Here is a 23,016-nt window from a genome sequence, read left to right as displayed (position 1 = left end):
TTACCAGTCAAGAGCACTGCAATCAAGAGTAATTCTGAGCAACATATGCATTGACAACTTTGATGGCATTAAGTGAACACACCTTCTCTCAGTGAGTTACTCCATACAAAAAGGTGATATATGCGCAGCTGTAAAAAATTTATTTAAAAAAACATCCCATGATTTAAAGTAATCATGGACTAATACTGATATTTCTGGGTGTCATCTATCTCTGTACGATGGAACAGATATAGTAGGGGTGAGGGGATGCATTTAGTAAGTTTAATATTTTTGTAGATCACCAAAATACAGCTGACTCTTCCTCTGAAAAATAGTGAAACAAGTCTAGAAGATTTTCCAGAACAGAATCTGCAAGACAAACAAAAGCTTCTTGCTTGCAGACAAAAGCAAAATAGGAACCTTCTTCTTGCTTAACTTCCCCCCCCCCCCCCCCCCACTATCTTGTCTTACAGTAGGCAGAGATTTTTCCCTCTCTCCTGACAAGGAAAGAAAGTACATTGATATATTTTGGCAATGTCAACTATCAGCATATGGTGCTCCTCTGTTAGCAGGGAAGGAGCTAAACTCAGGTCTCTGGATTGGCATAGAAGTCCCAAAAGGACCAGAGTTTGCCACGGAGTTTAGGAAAGAAAATGCTCTGCCACTAAACAAGAAAGTGTTTAATGGTAAATAACTTCAGTGAATCAGAAAAACCCTCTTGAAAGCAGTCTTTAAAAGAACCTGGAAACAATTTAGTACACTGCAGGAACACACTAAGGAGACAAGAAGGTTCACCTCAGTGACAGATGAACCTCTGATTTGTCTCATTAGCCCAACAAGAACTTAGTTTTCTGCAAAAACCATTTAAGAAGCACCAGTTCCAGCTACAATGTAGAGCTGCAAGAAGACAAAGACTTCAAATAAGATAGTTCTGCAATATACAAGGATTGCCCACTCTAATTTTTTACCATATTAAGTGTTAGTCATCATTTTGCCTAAAACTTAAGGCAACTAGATACAGTCTGCTTATTAAGCTGTAAAAGTCCAATCAATTTCAATTCAATAATTAGTGATTTGATGAGCACAATAGAAGACCTTAAGACTAAAGGGGAAATTAAATATGGATCTTCCATCACTTTTCTCCCTTTCCTACTAGACAGGGAAGTCAGTTTCTAAGTTTGCCATGATTTAGGTCAGCTTTATGAAGAAAAGTCCCCTCCATTCTCCAAGGAATCTTGAGGAACTTGAATCCCATGCTTTACCAGACTAAAACCTAAACATTAAGAATGTCCTTAACAATGAACAACTATTTGTGTAAGGCACTACAGAACTGTAGACTTAAGTTTTACAAAACAGAATTACCTTTCGTTTCTCATCATCTGGGTAGGTCCAATAGGAGATACAATTTCCAGACAGCACACACCAGCGCCTATGCCACGCTCCAAATCCACTGACATCTTCAAACATAGTCTTAAAAACAAAAAATTAAATGTAACTTGAGCTTGGTCTGTATTTGACTATTTTTCTACCAGAATGGTTCTCTAAGTGCAACCCCTCATAGCACTAAATGAAAAAGAAGGAAAAAAAAAAAATATACTGAGAGAGACAGTGTATTTATTTTTCAGATGGCACAGAAAATTAGCTCACACTATCATTCTCAGGTTTGCAGCCTTTTGCTAAAAGGCACCTATCATTGCTGTTTAAAATGACAAGATTTTCATGTTGATGGTGACAAGTATTGCTATTATTTTAAGGTAAAGAACAGTTATTTCTAGATTATACAGTATAAATAGTTCCTAAAACATGTTCAAAAACCAATTTATTATTATTAGATATTTGAATAATTTTTGATGTAAAAATCAGGATTAAAAAACCTGCAGCTATTCAAGAGGCCACACTCAAGAACGTTTAGTCAGTTCAAAGGAAATTAGAAATTGATTTTTAAATGTTTGTGTTGGCAGTTCTTTTATTGGGTGATGCATTTCATCCATTTCAAGCCTCATTTCCTTAGAACTGGAATGGAGAGTTTAGTATCTGACTTCTATTCCTGATACCTCTTGAACTTATACAGAACTTCTTTCCCAATTAAGGTGTGTATTGTGATTCTCACTCTTCACAATTCAGATTCTAATTTTCAATGGTGCAGGGAGTTACTCTGAACAAATCCAGTATGCATGTACATCATTCTTCAGGTTTTACATATTGTATAGTAGAAGCAAATATAGACTCTCAAATTAGTACACAGAAACATGGGAGAGCAAATACCATCAGCATGTGAAATGTTTGCGTCTAATGAAATCTGTTCGACTTCAATTAAGTAAAGGGAAAGGAGAGAGAAAGCAGTGTTTGAAATGAGTCTAAAGAAATCGTGATTTCTGGAAACACCAAAATAACAGCAAATGTTAACATTTCATTTTCATAGCACATTTACTGCCATCTTGTGGACATTTCAACAGTTCCAGCTCCTAGGCCCAAGTATCATCTACATTTTCTTGGTACAGTTTTAGAGAGAATGGCACAAGATTTTTCTCAAGTAAAATACTGTTGTTTCTTTGTCATTTATAAAAGCTGTGAACACAGTGGAAAAAGACCCAATCTTTTGTTTTTATTAGACACACACAAAAAGAGTCCTGTAAAATTTTCTGCCGTTGAAATTAAAATCTCACCTAACATCACAGATTTTAGCAAGAGAAGGTTAACTGAAGTTCAAAATAACAAAACACCCAGGTGTTTAGAAGAGAGATACACAAATTCTTAAAAGGTAGCCTTAACTTAGACATGTTTAAAAGAGAAACTAAAAGCCATTTGTGGTCTGGTTCAGAGATTTAAAAAAAAAAAATCAAGGTAGTTTTAAGCTTCAAACACAGGTGTGACATTAAAAAATTACTATATTTAATAGGACCTGTAATTTCCATGGCAGGAGTTTGAAGTGAATACAGTAAACACCTTACCAAGAACCCTTTCTCCTCCACCGAAGAGTCCACTTGGCATTTCAACTTCAGATATATATGACCTTCCAAAGGCGACAAAAAGGGAACCTGCAAAATGTGAAAGAATCATTTAATTTTCACACCTCTCAACTAAGTCTTACCAGTTCAAGCAAGACACCTGCACCAAGACATTAGCACTGTCTTGTTCTTAGGACCTTCAGCCAGAAAGAAGCAGTCAGACTCCAGCAAAAGAGTAACAATCACTTTTGGTTTCAAGTTCATTTAGAAGCTTTCCAAGAATTATTTATTAGTTTGCTCATCAGGATATATATATGAACATGCACTCTAGCTATGAAAACAGGCTCTTCAAGCATGGTTAGAAACAACAGAAGGCACCAGTCCACATCTTTCAAGCTTCTGCCTCAGTTTGACACCAAGTTGTTTGGAAAATATCAAAGTGAGCTTAAACAGGAATAGTACTTGGATACTATAAGCATTTTTGGCAGATACTGATGTAGTAGTGCCTACTCAGATAAATCTTTGTGTAAAAAAAGACCTAGAAAGGGGAAAAGTAATGAAAACAGTTCTCAACTAGTACTCAAGGTGTTAAAGACATGTGTTAAGTAATTTCAAACATTAAAGGTTCTCAGTCCTATTTTTGCCACTGGAAAAAAAAAATAGCTTCATTACTGTACCAGAGGTCAGCTAAACAGTCATTTGATAGTCAAGAGTTTTGAGGAAGAGCATGCAAAGGTCTGCCTTTGAGCTTTCCCCAATCCCTCCACACATAATGCCTCATTACCTTAATTACTCCCATGAAATTGCATCCCTTCTTTTTTTTTCCCTCCCTCACAAGGAAACCAAGGCAAACTGCTAATCCAACAAGCAAATGATGACCTGTACAGCATTCTACACACTGCAAATCTGAATAAGCAACACTGCTAAGAATCTTGAAAAGAAATTGACCAAAAAAATCAGAAACACACATCTTTTGTATTACTAGAAAAGCCAGGAAGGACAATGCTGCAGCCAAATACAAATAAAGAACTGTTTGCCAGGCAATAGGCGCAGGCACGTGTACACAGTAACAAAATAGCTTTCAGCATCATTCAAATGGAACTCAATTTTGCTAGTAGTTAAGATGAAAAGGAATAACCTTCAGTAGTTAAAAGTGCTCATCTGTGGGCCTCAGTGAGTCCTGCAGAACACCAAAATAGGTGTTGTGGTTAGAAATTGATCACCTTTGAATTGCAGACATCATGCAGCTTCCTCCCAGACATAAGACACACATGCACAAGCAGGTGATCAAATCATTTTCATATGTCAGATCTACTCAACTAACACAGCATTAATGGCTTGCTCCTGTACTCAACAGGAATAGTATAGCACAGAAAAATTCTAAGCATTAGGTAGGAGTCTCCATGACCACTTGAGAAGCAAAAAATAGTAAAACACTTCCACGTAACAAAAATAAAAAAATCCAGGACTGATGCAACTTATCAGCAAAGACAACTCTAACCCTACATGCTACACCAAGGAATGATGGCATATAACTCTAATAAAGCACAGTAAAACCCATTTCTGAATGAGGGCCTCAAGAATATTTGGCCATTCCCCACTTCAGGTTTGTGGACTATGCATCTCCTTTAAGCTTTACTTGAGAAGAGAAGAATCCAATTTATGAAGTTTACCAGTGAGGAACTGTGTGAAAGGTAAAGCAAAGAGGTTGTATAGCAAACACAACACAGTTTTGCAGAGCCTACAACACCATTACTAATTACTAAAGCAGGTCTCAAAACATACTCTTGTACACATAATGAGAAAATATTGAGTTCTACTTAACAATATATATCTTTAATAGTTAAAGGTGATGGAAAGAAAGCACTTTGACAAATATCCAGCTAGATTAAAAGAAAACTAAAGCCCATGACTATGCTATCTTGCATCCTGGTGTGGTCACTCAGGTATTTGCCATAGGAACAAAGCTTACTGTCACAGAAGACTATCTGTAAAGGGTCTCAAGAGAACTCAAGCATTTGAAAAACTGGTTTCTTAGGAGACTTTTGATTAAAAATAGGAGATGATAGGCACTAAAAAAATCACTGGCTTAATTTTGAGACGAAATATGAAAATTCATCTAAAACACTTTCTTCTGCCGGACTCAAGTAAACTATTAACTAGATAAAAGTATTTTCATAGGTTAAAGACAATTTCTGTTAAGGATATCAATTCACATAATTAAAGCCAAAACATGCACCAAGCAAAATAATTTAATTGCACATTTGTGTACAAATAAGGACCTTATTTATTTGACATGTTTATTATTTTCAAAACTTTTTGCTTAAAATGCCAAATGTCTTGCTTTGTTTTGTCAGAACAAGGCTAGACTAAGAAGCAAGATTACTTAGGTTCTGAGAGATTTTAATTTTCTTCAGCAGCAACAAGTTGAGTTAAACAAACATTTAGGCTGCCAGACATTTTCTCTGGTTCTCTTATCAGCACAGCAGCTGATTCTGTTCTGTGTAGTTCATCAAGAAGCTGGCTCAAATTTCCTGACTAGAAATCTTAAAGAAAGACAGTAATTTGTTCTGAAGCAAGAAACACCCTCCTCTAATGATCTAGGAAGACAAGAGAAACATGCTAGTTAAGGAAGAACCCTAGGCAACCTAAATAACTGAGTTCCAGCAGCATGCTTATTATTATGAAAGACAAGGGGTAGAATTCTGCAAGTCTTAAAGGCTTCTAACATCTTGTGTTTAGTTAGTAAATCTTTGTAAGCACTTTCTCAGAAGAATTTTTTAAAAAAGCTGCAATCACGGCCAGACAGAAATAAGCAACATGCACTAGAAAGCATTTTCCTATTTAAGTTAGAAACTAAAGGATCATAGCAACCTTGTCCTGGAACATATAGCCCAAGAGTTCTTTTTCCTCCCCTTCAAAATTTATCTAGGGAAAAAAGAAACATGCTCAATGCAATTAGCGTAAAGTTATGGTCTAGAAGAAAAAAGGACACAGTTATACATGGGTATATTTTGGTCCTTTATAGTCTGCATTTTAACAGTACATAGGTAAAAGAGAGGAATGACACACAAAAAACCCACTGTGGCATCAGTTTGTTCCATATTAGAAATACATGAAGCAAACAGCTGCTTGGTACAGCCATAGGCCAAGTCAAAACTGAAATTTTACTGAGGTAGTAATTTAACAAAAAAACCTAAACAAATCATGAATAAGAATTCCCCATTTTGCCAGATAACTTTAAGACTGCATCTGCAAAAAATTAACCAAGTTATAGTTTCCCCAGAATTCTCTTTAAACATTGTGCCTTTGCTATATTTCACTAGGCCAGTCCAGTGTCCTGCCATACAATGCAAACCAGTGAAGTCCAGACCTAAACTGCTGAGCATAATGCAAAAGCTGATTCTATTATCTCCAAGAACAAGAGGTTTCCAATAAGGAAGCTACATACAAAGATTTCTACATATAGTTCTGGTTAAGAGCAACATTTTGCTGAAGAACCAAAGCTGCTACTTCTGAAATTCACATACTCAGTAACAACAGTGCAATTTAACCATTGTTATGTCATCTACAAAAAGTAAAACTCCTAAAATGCAAGTTGGAATTATTGAGACATTTTGTTTTAAGGCTTATACACAAACACAACTAGTTCTTGTTCTCTCATCTCTTATCAGAAGCTGTAATTGCAGTAATACTATCATCACCATAGGACTTGATTAGCAAAAAAAAAGAAAATTATTCTTATGCTGCTGTTCAGTAGCTAAAGCTGTGATTTAGTACTACCATAAACCATAGTAACATTTGAAATTATTTAAACTAGCTTAGGATAGCTGCTGGCATAAACACCTATTAAAATAGGTTTTATGTATTAGATATTACAAGGTTAGAGATTGCAATGAATGTAAGAATGTATTTTTTAAACTTCTCATAGCAAAAGCCAATAAACATTCTGTTTAGACAAGGAACTAACGGGATAAAAGTCAATAAGAGGGATAAAAGTCGATAAGAGTTCTCAAAAAAAACTTAAGCTATTTTGCTTCCACAAATTTAATTGGGATATGAAAGGAAAAACTCATGCTCCTAAATATATTCAAATTACATTTTTTAGGTCAATTAAGTGCAGAAAAATTCAAATACTTCATTATCATTAAAACACACTTTAAAAAACCTTCTTTAGTGACAACTGCAAGACTAGGAGCAACAAATGAAGACCACATATAGAAATGCCAATTGCATACATCAATTTTTTGTCAGTGAAAGCAAGTTAGTAATCAAATTCCTTCATTATCTTTGCCCAACCATATCTTATACTGAGCTACAGAAATGAAAGAGCACCTGGCATAGTAGTGAAAGTCTCCCTGTTTATCTCAAAACACATATAATTTCATATGAATTGAATGTAAAGTAAAAACTACACAAAAATTTTTTACGTCTATATGAATAACCTATCTAGAAACCATTATATATGTTTCATTTCTAGGATGGTACTTCCACCTGAAAAGTAAACCCAGACTCTTATTTTTCTAGTAGCATGCAATTACCTTTGGATTAGCAACCAATAATTTCTATTACCTTGTCCAGTGCAAATTTGGTATTTCCCACAGAAGACAGCGATAACTTGTGGGATCCAACAAGGATGAAGTTCGTACTGCGTATGGCATTTGGGCCACCTGGACTGGCCATGGCTGTGGAGAAAAGTTGAAGTGAAGTCATACCAAAACACACAATCAGGATGCTGCAAGGCTTAAAAAAAAGTACTTTATTTGCACTACTGCATGCATGCCCTGTTCAGTACTCCAGGAGAAGCTCTCTTTGCAGGGCAGCCCAGCCCAGCAGCACATTCAGAGACAATCTTGACACACACCATTCCTCCTCAGCAGATCTCTTCTTTCAGAAACAAGGTTTGAAAACATCCACAAAGCATTTTAAGTCTCAGAGGGATGGAGAGCATACTGGGGCACACCACAAAGCACACATGCCCTGCAGTAGGAATGTGACTTTTCTGTCTCTTAACCTCTCTCAAGTGACACACTGCAATCTTCCAGAAGCTGTACACCTTTCCTTTGCATTTATATAATGAGAAACAGACACTGTAGCTCAGGAATTTTACTAGTAGCAGTAGCATGATACACATTCCAGATTTAGTTCATGAGCTCCTGTTGCTGAAATTTCTGCTAAAGCTAGCTCATGTATCACATACTGTAGTCAGATAAGTGTATAATGTTTTTATATACTTAGAAAAACACTTAGAGGTGTTGCTTTGCTCTGTCAAGAGTCAGAAATATATAAACAAGTTTATACATGTTTTTATATATAAATATATAATACAAAACACTACACACAAGCAATATTTCAGGATCTGTTCATATTTTCAAATTATTCTGTTATTATTTCGTTGACATTAGACTCTAGTTCTCTACTTTTAAAATCATTAAATTAGTTTCAATTCATACTTTCAGGAAAAAAAAAGTGTAAACCATGGGTATCTTATACCACATTTTAGTTCTGATTTTGTACAAATATCTTCTGTGGAACATAACGGTAACATAATAAGCACAGGGCCAGTTTCTGGGCTGGAAAATTTAGTGTTTATTACTAACAAATTGTCGTCTGTTACAAGTGTTATTTATTGATATAGTAGTTTTGACAGCAAGTGTAGATTATTCATCCTGGAATAAGATGTTTAGACTCTACTTACCTGGAGTAAGAAGGTTGCTTTTCTAGAAAGAGAGAGATATAAAAGCTTAGTGAAAAAGTACTTCTGACAGTTTCTACTAAAGACAAATCCAAGGTAAAAAAAATTAGATATGAAGTACTTTTAAAAAGCCAATCAAATAGAAAAAAAAAATCAAAAAGACAGTCCAAATAGATGCATATTTCCAGCATTACATATGTAACAGAGCTGTTTCTTGAACTGATTGAAAAATTTGGCAGAAAACTGGACAATTTATAGAGCCTTACATAAGGAACAGAAAGAACCTATTATGAGCACAGGCTTAATCTGTGTCCCCTTTGGAAGGGGACATAGTCAGATCTTGTTACAATATTACATTCATGCTTACCGAGGTAATAGATGTTAATAATCTCTTTGGAGTAATAACCTACAAAAGACGACAAGAAGATAAATGCATTTACTACTGAATTTGTCCAGCACTTTTGCAGGAGAACTAGACAGTGAAACTACAGAGGCTTATCTCAAATTTTGAATGGGTACTCATTACTATAAGTCTTTGGTTTTCTGCTTTAACTTTTCTGCAGTAATTATTTCTTTGCTGTATAGCATTTCTTCCACTGAGATATATTATGTCCAGTCAAAACCAATCTTAGTAGGCCTTTTTACCTATGTAATGGGATTTCAAAGTTATATTTGCTAAACTAAAGGTAAGAGTTAACAATAAAATTAAGGATATGTTCAATATACTGCTGTTATACGTCATTATTTTCAAATTAAAATCTCAAAGTTTAAGTGAGACTGTATAGTAAACACAAACTGGATTTATGTACTCTTATTGAGGTTGAAAGTCTAAGTAGCTTGTCAAAAAGCAGATATAGGATGCCACTGGCAAACCTATAACCTCATATCAGCAACTTACCCACAGCAGCATGAAATCATTCAGTTTTAAGTAAAAATTCCTTTAAACTACAGCACAGGAGAAGTGAACCCTGGTACTTGAAATTTTTATTAGAGAATAGGTGGAATCTTTTACTGGGCCAAATCAAAGAACAAAGAAATTTCCTATTTCTGCTTGCAGACACGGGACTTAAGTACTCATTCCAGCTGTTTTGAAAGACACTCAAGTTTCCTGGTTTTACCAAGTGACAGATATCATGTCAAGGAGGAAATCAGACCTGAAGCCATTAATTCACTGTGTCCTCTATTAGAATGAAAATAAGAAAAGCACACACACCCCCAAAAGCAACCCAAAATAAACAAACCACCACAAAAAAAAACCCCCAAACCACCTCCAGAAAGGCTTGTTTAGGGTTACGTATCTTCACATATTCTTAAAAAAGCACAAACACTTAATATGCACACCCTTATTAAAACAATGTTTGCTTTAAAAAGTAAAGCATCTAGTGCTTATACTTAATACTGGGTATAAAGAAGAGTTTTTAGTTGTTCAAGAAAACTTTAAAGACAAACCAAACTCCAGGGGAGGGCATATCAACTGGCATAGTTTAACTGAAGTGGAGAAAAAAGGCAATAAACCACTATTGGAGGCCCCGCACCTAACAAAAAATTGTCTGCAAAGCATAGCATTTTGCAGAACTAGTAAGACTTCTTCCCCACCAATATATTTCAGACTCAACCAAGTGCTGCAGGTCCAATCTACTAATTGCTGCAGGTCTCCATAATCCATCTGTCATGGCAGATGTTCCAAGAAGGGAGTAAAAGCGAGCAACAGATTGTGTAAGACTATCAGTCAGTTTTGCTAGTACACCTTCTGTTGAAACATTACATTACTGATTTTCAGGTTTCATTTACCTTAGATTTACTTGTCTTTTTCCTTTTATCAGTACTTGTACCTTCTTTTCTCTGCACCTGTAAGGCAAGAAGGTATTGAGAAAGTACAGCACATCATTCTCCTTTACACCACCTCTTCACAGGAACTGATACATACCCAACTGTAAACTTCTATATTTATTTCAAAGTCATTTGACACATCATGCCTAAAGGGAAGAAGAAAAAACAAGTTAAACAAACTGAAGCAAAAAGGCTTTTGTTTTTGTTTGTGGCAGAGTTTTAGGGGGTTTTTTTGTTTGTTTGTTTTTGTTAGTTTTGTTGGGTTTTAAATTACTCTTTACTTCTTCCCTCCTTTTGCTCCTTATAACTGTCCAAGGAGCAAGAAGATTTTAGTGTATTACTATTTAAAAATACTTTCTGGAACTCAGAAAAGAGGAGGGGAGGATAAGAGGCAGATAATGTGCATCTACCATTTCTCAGATTACACCCTCCCCTGTCACAGATTGGGTTTTTCGAGTAAATAGCTTTAAGTGAAAATCTAAGTACAGCTGAACTTCAAAAACAGAGTTTGTTTATTTATTTTGAAGACTTACTAGCAAACGGCCATTTGAACTCACAATGCCTTTTTAGCTGACATGTGAAAGTTGAATTTATAGTTATAAGAGCACTATTTTCCCAGATACCAAAACCAAATGGCTATATAAAATGTTAGTTGCTGAAAAAGAGAAAAACATCTCAGGCACAGTAATCCATCTGTCATTGCAGGTGTTCCAGGAGAGAACAAAAGGCAGAAAATGCCTTTGAGAAAGAGAAAGAGAATATAGCTGATGGATGGCTGAATAAGTCTAGGTTGCTCTTTTGAGAGAAGTGCCTTCCAGCTATTTTTTGAAGAAGGAAATAACTATACCACAAAATCTCTCCACACTTTGTTGCAGAATATGACATTCTTATAACTAAGACTATAAATGTTTTTATGCATGCTCTACCATCAGAGTTAAAACTGGTTCAAGAGTTTCTTTATACTTACATAGTAAATGTTGTAGTAAAAGTAAGAGCATCTCCATTCAGGGAACTGGCAGTACTTGCTAATGGAGTTGCAACCATGTTTTCTGCTCCAGATCTCAGTATTATTACATAGTAGTAATTTCCTGCTTCTGTAAGCACACATCAGATGGTTTGGTTAGCCTAAGGACAACAAGTACCTAAAAAAATCCTCAAGTACTGCATTGCTATTAAGCACATCTCTGTTTCACCCTTCTTAAAGCATTTAGTTACATTTGAGACTTGCTTATAAACTTAATCTTAAAACAATTTTATTTTCTTTATGCTGTGTCTACTAGTAAAATTGTCTCCACAGGATCCACAGCAACTGCTTTACTGCCTGGGACATCTCAGGCCAGACCTACACTAACTGATGTGTGAAAGGGGAGAGGAACTTTCAGTCAGATCAGCAGATAATCTTAGTTATTTTACTTATTTATTTTACTTAGGTCTGCCAGTTTAACCACACGTCAGCTTTCACTGAAACATTGAAAAGTCAGTCAGAAGGAGATGAACTGAACACAATAGCTAAATTTTCATTACCCCTAGATTTCTGAGAACATCAAAGCAGAAGACAAAAAAACCAAAACCCAAGGAGAATGAACCAGAAATACATGTTGGGAGAGGAGAAAAGAAATAAAGCTTTTGTTTGCTAGTTTTACCTGGCTTTTGAGCTGTACCACATACAAAGTCTGCTTTTAGAGGTAGACGCATTTCTGAAATGGAAACAGATCCCCTGGAGGGAGCAAATTCAGCGGGTGTAGAAGCAGCTTTATTTCTTTTATTATGTGGTCCCTCACTCTTCAGTTTATTCAATTCTTCCAATAAAGCAGTCCTCTTCTCAGCTGCACAAAGAAATTAATTACAGTTCTACAGAAGAAAAAGTACTGAACAATTTTTTTCTGCCTTAAGTATGTAAAATGCAACTTATATTTCTATTACACTGTAAAATTATTAATATTTAAGGGTCAAGAAAGATACAAAAATGTCCTCTTGCCTATAAAATGAGCTGAAACAGAACAGATACTATCCTGTCCTTTTTTCCAGAGGAACTATTAATAAATGGCCACAATGTAACACAATAAATGCATGAGGAAGAAATTATGAACCTTGTCAAAATGTTCATTACAAAGAACTGAACTTGAGTATAAAAACCTACTTGAAAAGAGAAGAAGTCTCTCTGCCTCTGCTTCTTCTTGTGACCCTTTTCCATGTTCCTCATCAAAACAGCAGTTCAGAGCTTGACTGGCTTGATAAATCACTGTCTGTTGCCTGTTGATCTCATTGTTCAGTTCCTAGAGAAAACAAATAGTAAAAATTATGAAGAAGAGATCTAGTGCTGCCTTCAAAGAAGGAAATGTCTCTAGATGAGCCTTTTTGGGGAGCAAGGCTTCAAAAGAAAATCAGATCCTTTAGATAGCAAACTACAAAATCCTTGCAGTTAACTGTTACTTCGGCAAAAGAACACTGCAGCACAACTTTTTCTTGATCTCAGAGGTATGATGGGGAGTGAAAGACTGCAATAGTGTATGTTCCATATCCTGTCTAGTCTTCCCTTCACCAGGGGCAGCAGCACTAACCATAAATTCAGCAATAAAGATGAACAAAGCACTAGAAAAGACCAGAATATTACCTACTGAAAGTACATAGTTACAAATTCTGCCTAATTTAAAGACACAGATTCTCCGTCTCCTTCTCAAAATAATGGCTTGTTCTCTCCAGACTTCATCTATAACCTGATTTCTTTAAGAGAAGCATTAGCTGTTCAAATTATGCATCATCATTCCCTACCATTAGATATTTATGCAAAATAGAAATAACCTAACAACCTTATTTTGCAGTTCTAAGCAGTATGCTAATGCCCTGGACATTCACAGGGGCAATTAAATTTGGAAACAGTAGATTAGAAAAAGGATTTTAAGCAGCATATTAGGTACCTGCATTTTCTTTTTGATGTTGACTTGATCAGATGGGCCATTTCTTCTCATTTCTAGTCTGGAAGCCACATCTTCTTTGCGAATAATTATTTGCTTTATTGAAGGACGATCGGTTTCCTTAAATCTTTGGGATCTGTATGCATCAACACTTTCAAAAAAGGAAACCCCACAAAATGTTTAACAGGTGTGCCAAGCTCTTTTTAATACATACATAGGCATGTAACATACATTGAAGTTTTCCAACTTGCCTAAATAGCATTAAAGAAAGCATTCTAACAGCTGATTTTAAGTTTAAGCAACATAAAAGACTACACAATCTTTGATAAAGGCTGAGATCTTGCAAAGAAGGCTTATTTGTCTTACAGAATCAGGGGTGGGGAATTTTGTTTATTACCTGTAAGGAAGATTGCGCTCTTCCGACATAGAGCCAATACTGTCTCCAGATTCTGCCCTGGGAACTCTGGTCCTTTGGAACTTCTCAGACTTCAGACTGACATCACTGATACTGCTACCTTCCCCAGTTGACTTAGAAGGGGAACCAAAGGCCTAAGGAAAAGAAAACATCATATTACAGCTATCTGTTCACATAATAATATTCTGTTTTCTTTCTCCTTTACTTGTTTTACATATAAACAGGAAATTTGCTTAATACTATTTAACAGATGATATTTTACAAGTACGGACATAGAGCAAGTGTATTTATTTAAGGACACTAACAGATTATTGAACTCAATGAGATGCTACCTTTAGCTTCCAAATCAGTGCAGTTACATAATTACTTCTCTTCAGATTTTTCATCAGCAGTCACTCCACTGTATGCATGTATACATTGCAAGTCCAGTACTAGTAACGGGTTTAATTTAGCAGACCACTTCTTTAGCAGGGCATCCAATATGCTAAACTATTTTCAGAGAAAAATACCTTTGCCTCATTATGCTTTCATTAGCAAAATACTATTTGTAACTTCTTTATTTGCCCATATATCCTAATATTACAAAATATCACAGCTCACAAGCCATTTGGACATCTCTGTGTGATAAAAAAAGCCCTTCCCCACCCTCCCTGAATTCTCACCTCTGAACCAACAGATTCCACTAGAGGTGTTAACAGAGACATTGATGAAATGTTCAGTGACTCTTCCTGCTCATCCTCATCACTTTCACCTTCCAGGCTCATGCTCATTTCTTTCTTCAGCTTTTCTATGTCCGGACCATCCTCTTGAAGAATTTCAAAAATCTCATTTATCACTTTTGAGCTATTCATCTCATCATCCACATGCATTTTGCCTTCGTATACTTCATCTGAAGGGTGACATTTTTAAATATATTAGTAGCATCAAGGCTCTCAATAAACAGAAGCAAACTTGTTTTACCTTTCAAGCAAGCTTGATTAAAAAGCACTTTTTGCAGTTGGGCGTATAAAACCTAAAAGTACACTTACATGGCTATTTTAATATACTACTTTTACATATACTAATATGAGCTTTTTAATACTCCTTGAAGACCTGAATATCAAGAGAGAAGATGATACCTGAAGTTTCCTACTTTGTTTCATATAAATCTCATTACAAAACACATGGGGATCAGCAAATGTTTTCATTTGAATTCATTGTTCAGACTTGAATGTTATTAACGCTGTCCTAGACAAGGGGCCATAGAGAGCTAAGTCATTAATATAAGTCTACTCAATACAAACCTTTTGGTTTTTCATCAAGTTGTTCAAGTTTTGAGACAGGCATTGCTTTTACAGGGCTCTTTGACTCAGCAATCTTCAGAGGACTGGGTTTATCAGTCTCTTCACATTTAGAAGTATCTAAGGGGTTTACAAAGAAAAGTAGTATTATGTGGAGCCTTTATTTTAGTTATTGAATTTTAGAAGTCTTACTAACAAAAAGACCACCAGATTAAATATTCCAGTTAGCCACGTGTCAAAAAAAGAACATTAGAATGCCCTCCACAACCTGTACATCTAGACTTCTATATTATAATCAGAAAACTGACACTACAAGAAACAATGCTGAAACCATAGCAGAGTGCATACACTCAAGAGCAAAAAGGGAAAATTTTAAAAAGACAAACAAAAAAATCCACTAAACAAACCACTGCATGCAAACCCAATTTTTCTAGAAGGACATTTGATAGATCTTTCAAGTGAACAGTCTACCAAGAGCGTTAACTAAGTTCACACTTTTCACAGAGAGCTGAAGATTCTTCTGCTCAGTAAGCGCCAGAAAGGATGCCAGGAGCACCTCACAATTCTTTTCAGGTGTCCTACCATAAGAATTAATATCACAAAGGGATATCGACAAGGGAAGAGTTCCCTCCCAATAGCATCTTGTGGAAATTTGGTTACCCAGGTACAGGATAGACTAAATAGGTAACTGACAATTCTCATTCACTTCCCTGCCTTTAACCTCCATTAAAGTTTGAAAACATAGGTACATCAACGGAAAAAAAAAAAAAAAAAAAAAAAAAAAAAAAAAAAAAAAAAAAAAGACAGTCTTGCCTTGCCACCCTTCCTTCCAAGTGGTATAGGAGTGCAGAGTACTACTATCATATAAGAAGATTTAGACAAGATAACCAGTAACCAAAAGAGAGGTCCAGTTTCACACATCAGTGTTACTGGCCTCTTTCTCTGCTCATGAATATCAAGTGCAGTGCTCCTGTCCAGCACTAGTCACAGGCAAACTGTGGCAGTTCTCACCCAAAGACTCCACGCTGGGAGGCTTTGCTGGCTTGTCACCTGCTGATGTGTCTTCTGATGATCCAAGAGCAGAGGCTTCTGAACTAGAAGGATGTTTTGGACTGTCCTGAGATTGGCTTTCCTGGCAAGAATAAAACCAGAATGCATTCAGGAGGTAATGTTAAAAGCAACTAAAACACTAACAGAAAAAAATACTTTTTAACATCTGCTAGAAAAAAGAGGTTGCCTATCCAGTACCCTATTTATTTATCCAAGATATTTAACTGAAGGAGTAAATATTAAATATTAAATATTTGCATGAGGAGCTCTTTTGCTTTTGCAGTTATAGAACATAAAACCACCCACACTTATCATCAAAAAGTAAATAAATCAATTGGCTCAAAGCAGTATCACTTGTCTTAGTTGATTCTACAAGAGGTAAATAAACTAATAATTTGTTAACAATCATACAAGTCACTAGACAAGTGGTCTTGCCAGCCCGAGCACTCCCAAAGCATAGGTTTTTATCCCTTATATACATTTCCACATCTAACTCTGTATTCAGAATATGTTAAAGCAATTCCAAGTATCATATTTTGATTGATGAGGTAACACATTACCATTTTAGCTTCTGGAAGCTTCCTCTTTGAACTGTCACTTTTCTCCGCACTCCACAGATTGCCCCTATCAAATCGGCCACGAAGGCACGCAAGTTCCCGTTCACGTTCCTAAACAAATGAAGGGAAATGGGAGAAAAGCTGACAGCCTTAAGGTGTCACAACACTTCAGATGTCTCAGGTAGGGGCAGAACAGTAATAACCTTCCCCAAGCTTATAAGCTAGCTGTGAACGTAACAAGTCATACCTGTTTAAGCTGAAGCGCTAAACTGGCAGTAGAGGAATTTTCATTTTGTTTGAGAAGCCTCTCCTGGATTGTCCTTGTATTTGGGGTAACAGTGGGTGTTCTGCACCCTGGAGTATTCGTAGCAGGGCTGCGTGCACTACGCTCCTGACAGCGCTCCCCAAAGCGTTCCAGGAAGGGCTTAATTCCAGATCCCCCTACAAGAACAATTGTTTTGTCCTGAAAGAAACTCTCAAAATTAAAGAAATCACTGCAATTTTGTATCCTGGTGAAGGATATTAAGCTGCCTCCTTTACAGCTCTTACTCCATTATACTTTTTACAAACTGAACCTGAAATGCAAATCGTAACAGTGATGTTAATAAAACAGTACATCAAAGCAAGTAGATGTCTCTCTCTTACTACAGTCCATATGTAATACACCAGTTATTTGAACTGGTATGCCTTTCCCAAATTTCCTCTACAACCAGCCCCACTTATATCATTCACAGAAATTAGCATTCTAGTACATGAGGGGGATATGTTGTTTGGCATCCACCCTGCTTGACTGAGCTTAACTGTTACTGTCAGCATATCTAAAACTTGCTTTTCTAGCCATCATTTTTAAGAGTTCAAGCTGTCAGTCCAGGTTTCTGACACAACAAGCCGTTGAATTTAAAACTGAGGATGTTCACTTGTTTTGACATCAATGCTACCACTGAAAATAAAGACACCACAAAGGTAGAGCACCTACGGTGGCAACAAGCTTCGATTTCTTCTAAATATGCAGGCTTTTAACATTCTATCAAATGGATACATACAGTACCAAACAGTCTGAAATAAATTTTGAATAATCTCAATTAACATGTTAGGCTGCTTTTGCTCTTAAGAGTTACTAAAAACATGTCTAAGAAAAAATCCCCTGCAAAATACAGAAGCTGTATAACTTAAAACAATTATCACAGAACTCATTAGCACTTTATTCAAGTTACAGCTGGAAATAGGTACTATCTGGTGTGGTACCTTAAATTCTTAACTAGTATGTTGTTTTCAACACAGCACACATAGGCCTAATTTGAATGAATATTCACTGAAGCCAAAAAACAGCCTACCTGGTGTTGTGGGTTTACCCTTAGGTTCAAGTTGCACATGTGTTCCTTTGACTGGCTCTGCTTTGGACTGAACTGGTTGAGGCAAAGCTGACTTTGCTATTTGTGTACACTCTTCAGTCTTCCGAGGACTGCAGGGATTCTCTGCTGGCTGTTGTTGTACTTCAGATTCTTTAGAACAGGGAGCAGTGACTCTTGAAGATTGCGTTAAAAAATTGTTTGGACCCTTAACAGGAGAAAAAGAAAAACATAAAAGATGAGACTGATATTCTTAGACACTCAAGAGGAAAAAGAATGAAAGCACTCTGCATAGCACACTATCACCTAATACATCTGCTCCTTCAACAAAAGAAAAAGCCAAGAACAAGTGTTAAGCTTTTAGTACTTTTCTTTTTTAATCCAGTATTTCAAATCGTTTCAGCATTTGATTTCAGATGCCCTTGCCAACTATTTCAAATATTATCCCACATTTCCCTAAACAAGAATGCACATGGCAGATATTGTCATGGCAGAAATTGCATAAATTGATCAATAAGTGTCTGATACTACTTATTTCATCATTCTGAGTCTTCGTACAGCAATAACATTCACAATTTCAGTCAATCAACTACATGAACTTACAGTGAAACCCAGTATCTCTGTAACAAGCCCCCCTTCTGATGTCAAGAGCAGCAATCAAGTACATCGCCATCAACAAAACACATAAGTACTCTCATCTTTAGGTTCCAATAAAAGGAATTCTAAGCTGTTTCAGATCTCCTATTAAAAAAAGGGCATGTGGGATTGCAATAAAGCAAAAGTTGTAAATAGACTAAGACCGCTCACACTAAATCTTTAAATTCAGATTAAACAGTTATGTGCTAACATTTGTCCGCCCCAATACAATACTCAAATCTATTTTTAATCAGAAACTAAATCAGACACTCACCGCTCTCTTTGAATTTGCTGGTTTATTAATAGAAGCCTCAACAAGCCTTTGAGAACAGGATGCAGCTTCCTGCTTTACACTGCAACTATTGATTCTAGCAGATGCTCCACTTGTAGTGGACAATTTGGATAAACAAGTAGTGCCAGGCTGTTCTTGTGCATTGTTTTGCTTTGCAGATGGATGACTTAGGTCATCTTCCCAGGAACCAATTGTAGCAGCAAGGTTAGCTAAACGGCCTCTTCTCCCAATAGGGGTTTCGCTTGCCAGGGCATTGGATGTCTGCTTAGGTGGAGAAACACACAGATCTTTTGACTGGAGAGGAGACAGAGGAACACATTCAGAGGGATCTAGAAAAAAAAGAAAACACATTTATTATGCTAATAAATTGTACTGAGATATAGTTCTATCTTTTGCATTATACTATATATTGAGTTTATCAACAAATAGATGTTCCAGCCATTAACAGAATCAAGCAACTAGCCCTAGAGGCACAGAGACTAATCAAATTAAAAAATTATAAGCAAACAGTTTACTAATTTTATGTCAGTGTTGTGAGGAGCAAGGCATGAGAGTAGTAGAAAAAAAGAAGTTTAAAATTAAGGTGTAGATAACAGCTTCAATATTTTAGGCCTGCCCCAGAGTTGGCTTAGAATTCTTTAAAACAACATTAAACTTCCCACACACAACATTATCTTCTTCTTTGCATAATCATCAATGCAAACACTGAGAGACATCAATGGTGCTTAGCAAGTGAAACATACCTTCACTATCCCAGCAGCGCCGCTGCTCTGCCAACTTCTGCATACGTGTTTTGACTGAAAGGGCCGCAGGAGTTTCTGACTTGGTGTTTTGTTTTACTTTCTCAAGAGGCTGAACCAATGAAGCTCTGTTAGAAGCAGTTTCATGTGATTCTGAGGTCACCTGAGGAGAATCATGGCTTGTGGAACTTGAAGGAACTGGCTGTACATTCTCTGAACTAGAAGCTTGAGTCTCCATATCATTAGGGCAGAGTCTTTTTGATGGTGATGGCTTTGTATCTGGTTTTACTGGATAGGTCAGAGATTCAAACAAATTAGTATTCAAACAATCTACAATATTTTCCAACAACACATAACTGTAGTTCAAATAAAGCTATGATTTATGAATACCCTGATATGCTTCCCAAAAAAATGCACTTCCCAAATCTACCAAGCTCAAGGCACTCTCTTTGGCATTACGCAATTATTTCTAAAGAGCTTGCTAAGGACTTGGCACATCTGCTCTCAGGTCCAGCTAAACACAAGCTAATCTTAGTGGCCAAGTAACTGCATCCATGACTGTTTAGTATAAGATAAATGCTCAGTGTTTTCACTTTCCCTTTGGAAAGAAAAGATGAGACTGGTATCAAAACAATCTTTATTAAACATGCCACTAAATACCTTCGTCACTGGGAAGAGCTGCCTGGTTACCAGTTTCTGCCAAAGGCTCTCTGGCCCTCTTGGTCTGCATTGTGGTTCTCACTCCCATCTTCGGCCGCTCTGCCATTTTCCTCTGCAGGTTCTCTCGCCTGGCACGGGTTCTTTCAAGGAGTTTCTGAGTGGTCAATAAGTCATGTGTTACCAGACATTGCAGTGTGTTAACGGTTAACAGCTCAGAGTAAAAGATGATGGAATTCTGTTTAGCATAGGTAGGCAGCAGGTTCCAAATTTCAGTCATTAAATCAACTATTGTCTCCAACTAGCTTGGCACTGAAAGGAAATCAGGCTAAAGAGACACAAGCAATGGCAAAATTAAAGAAGAGGGGTTCCTATAGACCCGAAAGTCATCAGAAATGTTTGAAAGTAATTTTTTTTTTTTTAATCCTGAATCATCACTTGATCTGTCAAGTCTTGCTAGCAGGGTTTTCTATCACATTGCTAAAGCATCTGGTCAAGTCACCTGACTGGCACTAGCCCTCTAACAAAATAAACAACATTGAAACGATTGTCAAGAGATCATGAAAAAGTTCAACAAATAAAAGTGTGGCTGTCAATATTAAAAAAAAATTGCTATTACACCTTCTAAATCAAAATGTGAATTTCTTTGCCTCAAGCTTAAATTTTAAGAATAGACTGATACTATGCCTAGCTATATTATGGTAAATAGCCTGTTTAAGATATCTCGATACAGAAAAACATATAAAGAGATACCAATTAAGCTATATAACATTCTTTTTCATTTCCTACCCATCGGAAATTTGAGTACCCTGATTATATTCCATATAAAATAGCTGTTTTAGTAAAAGTTCCACACTAATACAAAGTGATTCCTTACAGTACTCAGGTTTATAAGGTTTGTTTTAAATATAGCATTTGAAAGTCATCATCACTCAGTTTGATCACATCTGAAGGATACTTAATGACTCTTTTGATCTAGGTTTGAAGATTGAGACAAGAAATTGTGCAATTGAACTAATGGCCTTTAAAGGGAAGCATATAAACTGCACTTGTTTGGTGGTACATAGATTATTGTGAGAACTGTGCCAGCCATTATCTGTCTTGTTACACAGCAATTAAATACACATTTGACATTTTTAACTGTCTAAGGCTGAAGTCTTAAACAATGTTCTATTGTAGGGCAACACAGGACAAATAGAATGTCAATCTCAACAGTTTTTTTGTGAAAACAAATCGCAGCATTGCTAATTTTCACAGAAGAGGGGGAATTTGGAAAAAAATCCCAAATCCAAAATGTATGAAATGCCATGAATGCCTTCAATGCAGGTTCCATGCTAGCTGTGTTCACAAGGCAACATTCCTTAGTTCCAAAATGCAAAGAGAGGGATACAAAGTGCATGTAGTACCCACATTAAAAAAAATCCTAAAGGCAATTTAAACTAACAGCTCTTCTTGCAAAAAGTTGAATATGTCTCACAACAGTATTCCTACAGTTCTATTCAAATAGAGGCACATTCCTTTCTGTTTTGTTAGCTGAGCAAAAAAGAGTTTCAGTTGTTACATATGAGATGTCACTTCCCAAGAATGCACGCCTCGGTTGTTCAGCTCCAGCTCCTATTGGCTTCTTGCATCTCAAATTTTCCATTCAACTGCCATAATTCCAACGGTGCTGTTACACACAATGAGTAAGCCACACTCCACAACTTGAGGCTTACTTTCCAAGTTCATCAACGGGGTATTTTCTACAAGGACATTCTCCAATTGTTCTGATGACAAAGTTTCAGAGTATCATAGAAGTTTAAAATCCTAGAATATACTGAGTTGGAATGGACCCACTAGAAGCCCAGCTCCTGACCCTGCAAAGAACAGCCCCAAGAATGGTGCCTGGGACCATCACCTATTTTATTACATCAAGAAATCTGAGGACAAACTGGATTACTGTGTCACAAAAGCACTTTCTAAAAATCAGAAAAAAAACCTTCCCACTTCAAATGTTAATGGACAACTTCAGTTTTTCAAAAGTATGTTTTAAAGTGCATCTTAGAGAAGATACTTAGGCTCATATATAACCATATACGATTATGTTCTTAAACAAGAATTTGTTCAACTACCTGCTTGACTTGCAGAATAGAGCAAATGGAGCAATTGAAGGAACAGTTAACTTCAAACATCACATTTGCAAATCTTCCCCTAACAACTGCATCGCTTATTTCTCTTTGCTTATCCTCCATGCAAGGAAATCACCCTTGCTTCTATGAATGGTAAAAACTACTTCAAAGTACAAAATAACCTAAACTATTTCTAACATCCCATAGTAACAAACATAAACCCTTTTGCGCAAGAAAGTTGAGTTATAAAATCAGTTATGAATGGAGAGTCAGAAAAGTATGTTTATTGGGATTCAGAGAAAGTACCCCCTGTACCATCTCCTCAGCGCAATCTGTACTAACAATTCAGTTGAGATTCAGAAGGTTATCAGGTTTGTTTTTTTTTGCAAAATTAACCAAAATAAATATTATTTCAGAACTGTTTTGAAAGCATTCCACTGAATCTTACACCAAGATTTATTTGAGCTTAAATTCATTGAGCCACAGACAAAATTTGGTACTGCAAAGTGATCAGCAGACACTTGATTAACACTATTCCAATTAAGGCTCAAATTATTAGGTTTTA

The 23,016-nt window shown here is 36.3% G+C and overlaps 1 protein-coding gene across 2 annotated transcripts in view; it reads right to left on the bottom strand.

Annotated features, from left to right (window-relative positions):
- The window catches only part of ANLN (anillin, actin binding protein), a 28,715-nt gene that overhangs the window by 3,849 nt on the left and 1,850 nt on the right, over window positions 1–23,016 (bottom strand). The window contains exons 2-23 of one of the 2 annotated variants that reach the window (XM_059848713.1): window positions 20,347–20,500; window positions 19,690–19,974; window positions 18,929–19,275; window positions 18,004–18,226; window positions 16,917–17,110; window positions 16,673–16,780; window positions 16,074–16,194; window positions 15,066–15,182; window positions 14,445–14,671; window positions 13,765–13,916; window positions 13,371–13,518; window positions 12,593–12,728; window positions 12,096–12,278; window positions 11,420–11,546; window positions 10,550–10,598; window positions 10,414–10,470; window positions 8,990–9,028; window positions 8,626–8,647; window positions 7,500–7,612; window positions 5,802–5,855; window positions 2,931–3,017; window positions 1,342–1,449 (exon numbers count right to left, since the gene is read on the bottom strand). In XM_059848713.1, coding sequence (XP_059704696.1) covers window positions 1,342–1,449; window positions 2,931–3,017; window positions 5,802–5,855; window positions 7,500–7,612; window positions 8,626–8,647; window positions 8,990–9,028; window positions 10,414–10,470; window positions 10,550–10,598; window positions 11,420–11,546; window positions 12,096–12,278; window positions 12,593–12,728; window positions 13,371–13,518; window positions 13,765–13,916; window positions 14,445–14,671; window positions 15,066–15,182; window positions 16,074–16,194; window positions 16,673–16,780; window positions 16,917–17,110; window positions 18,004–18,226; window positions 18,929–19,275; window positions 19,690–19,974; window positions 20,347–20,500 — 3,051 coding nt within the window. The remainder of the gene's footprint in view (window positions 1–1,341; window positions 1,450–2,930; window positions 3,018–5,801; window positions 5,856–7,499; window positions 7,613–8,625; window positions 8,648–8,989; window positions 9,029–10,413; window positions 10,471–10,549; window positions 10,599–11,419; window positions 11,547–12,095; window positions 12,279–12,592; window positions 12,729–13,370; window positions 13,519–13,764; window positions 13,917–14,444; window positions 14,672–15,065; window positions 15,183–16,073; window positions 16,195–16,672; window positions 16,781–16,916; window positions 17,111–18,003; window positions 18,227–18,928; window positions 19,276–19,689; window positions 19,975–20,346; window positions 20,501–23,016) is intronic. The other variant, XM_059848723.1, reaches the window with a different exon arrangement.

The sequence above is a fragment of the Haemorhous mexicanus genome, chromosome 1 (genome assembly GCF_027477595.1).
Source record: "Haemorhous mexicanus isolate bHaeMex1 chromosome 1, bHaeMex1.pri, whole genome shotgun sequence".
NCBI lineage: Eukaryota > Metazoa > Chordata > Aves > Passeriformes > Fringillidae > Haemorhous > Haemorhous mexicanus.
The sequence above is the reverse complement of the archived record's forward strand: the minus strand, read 5'-3'. Positions and strand labels throughout refer to the sequence as shown.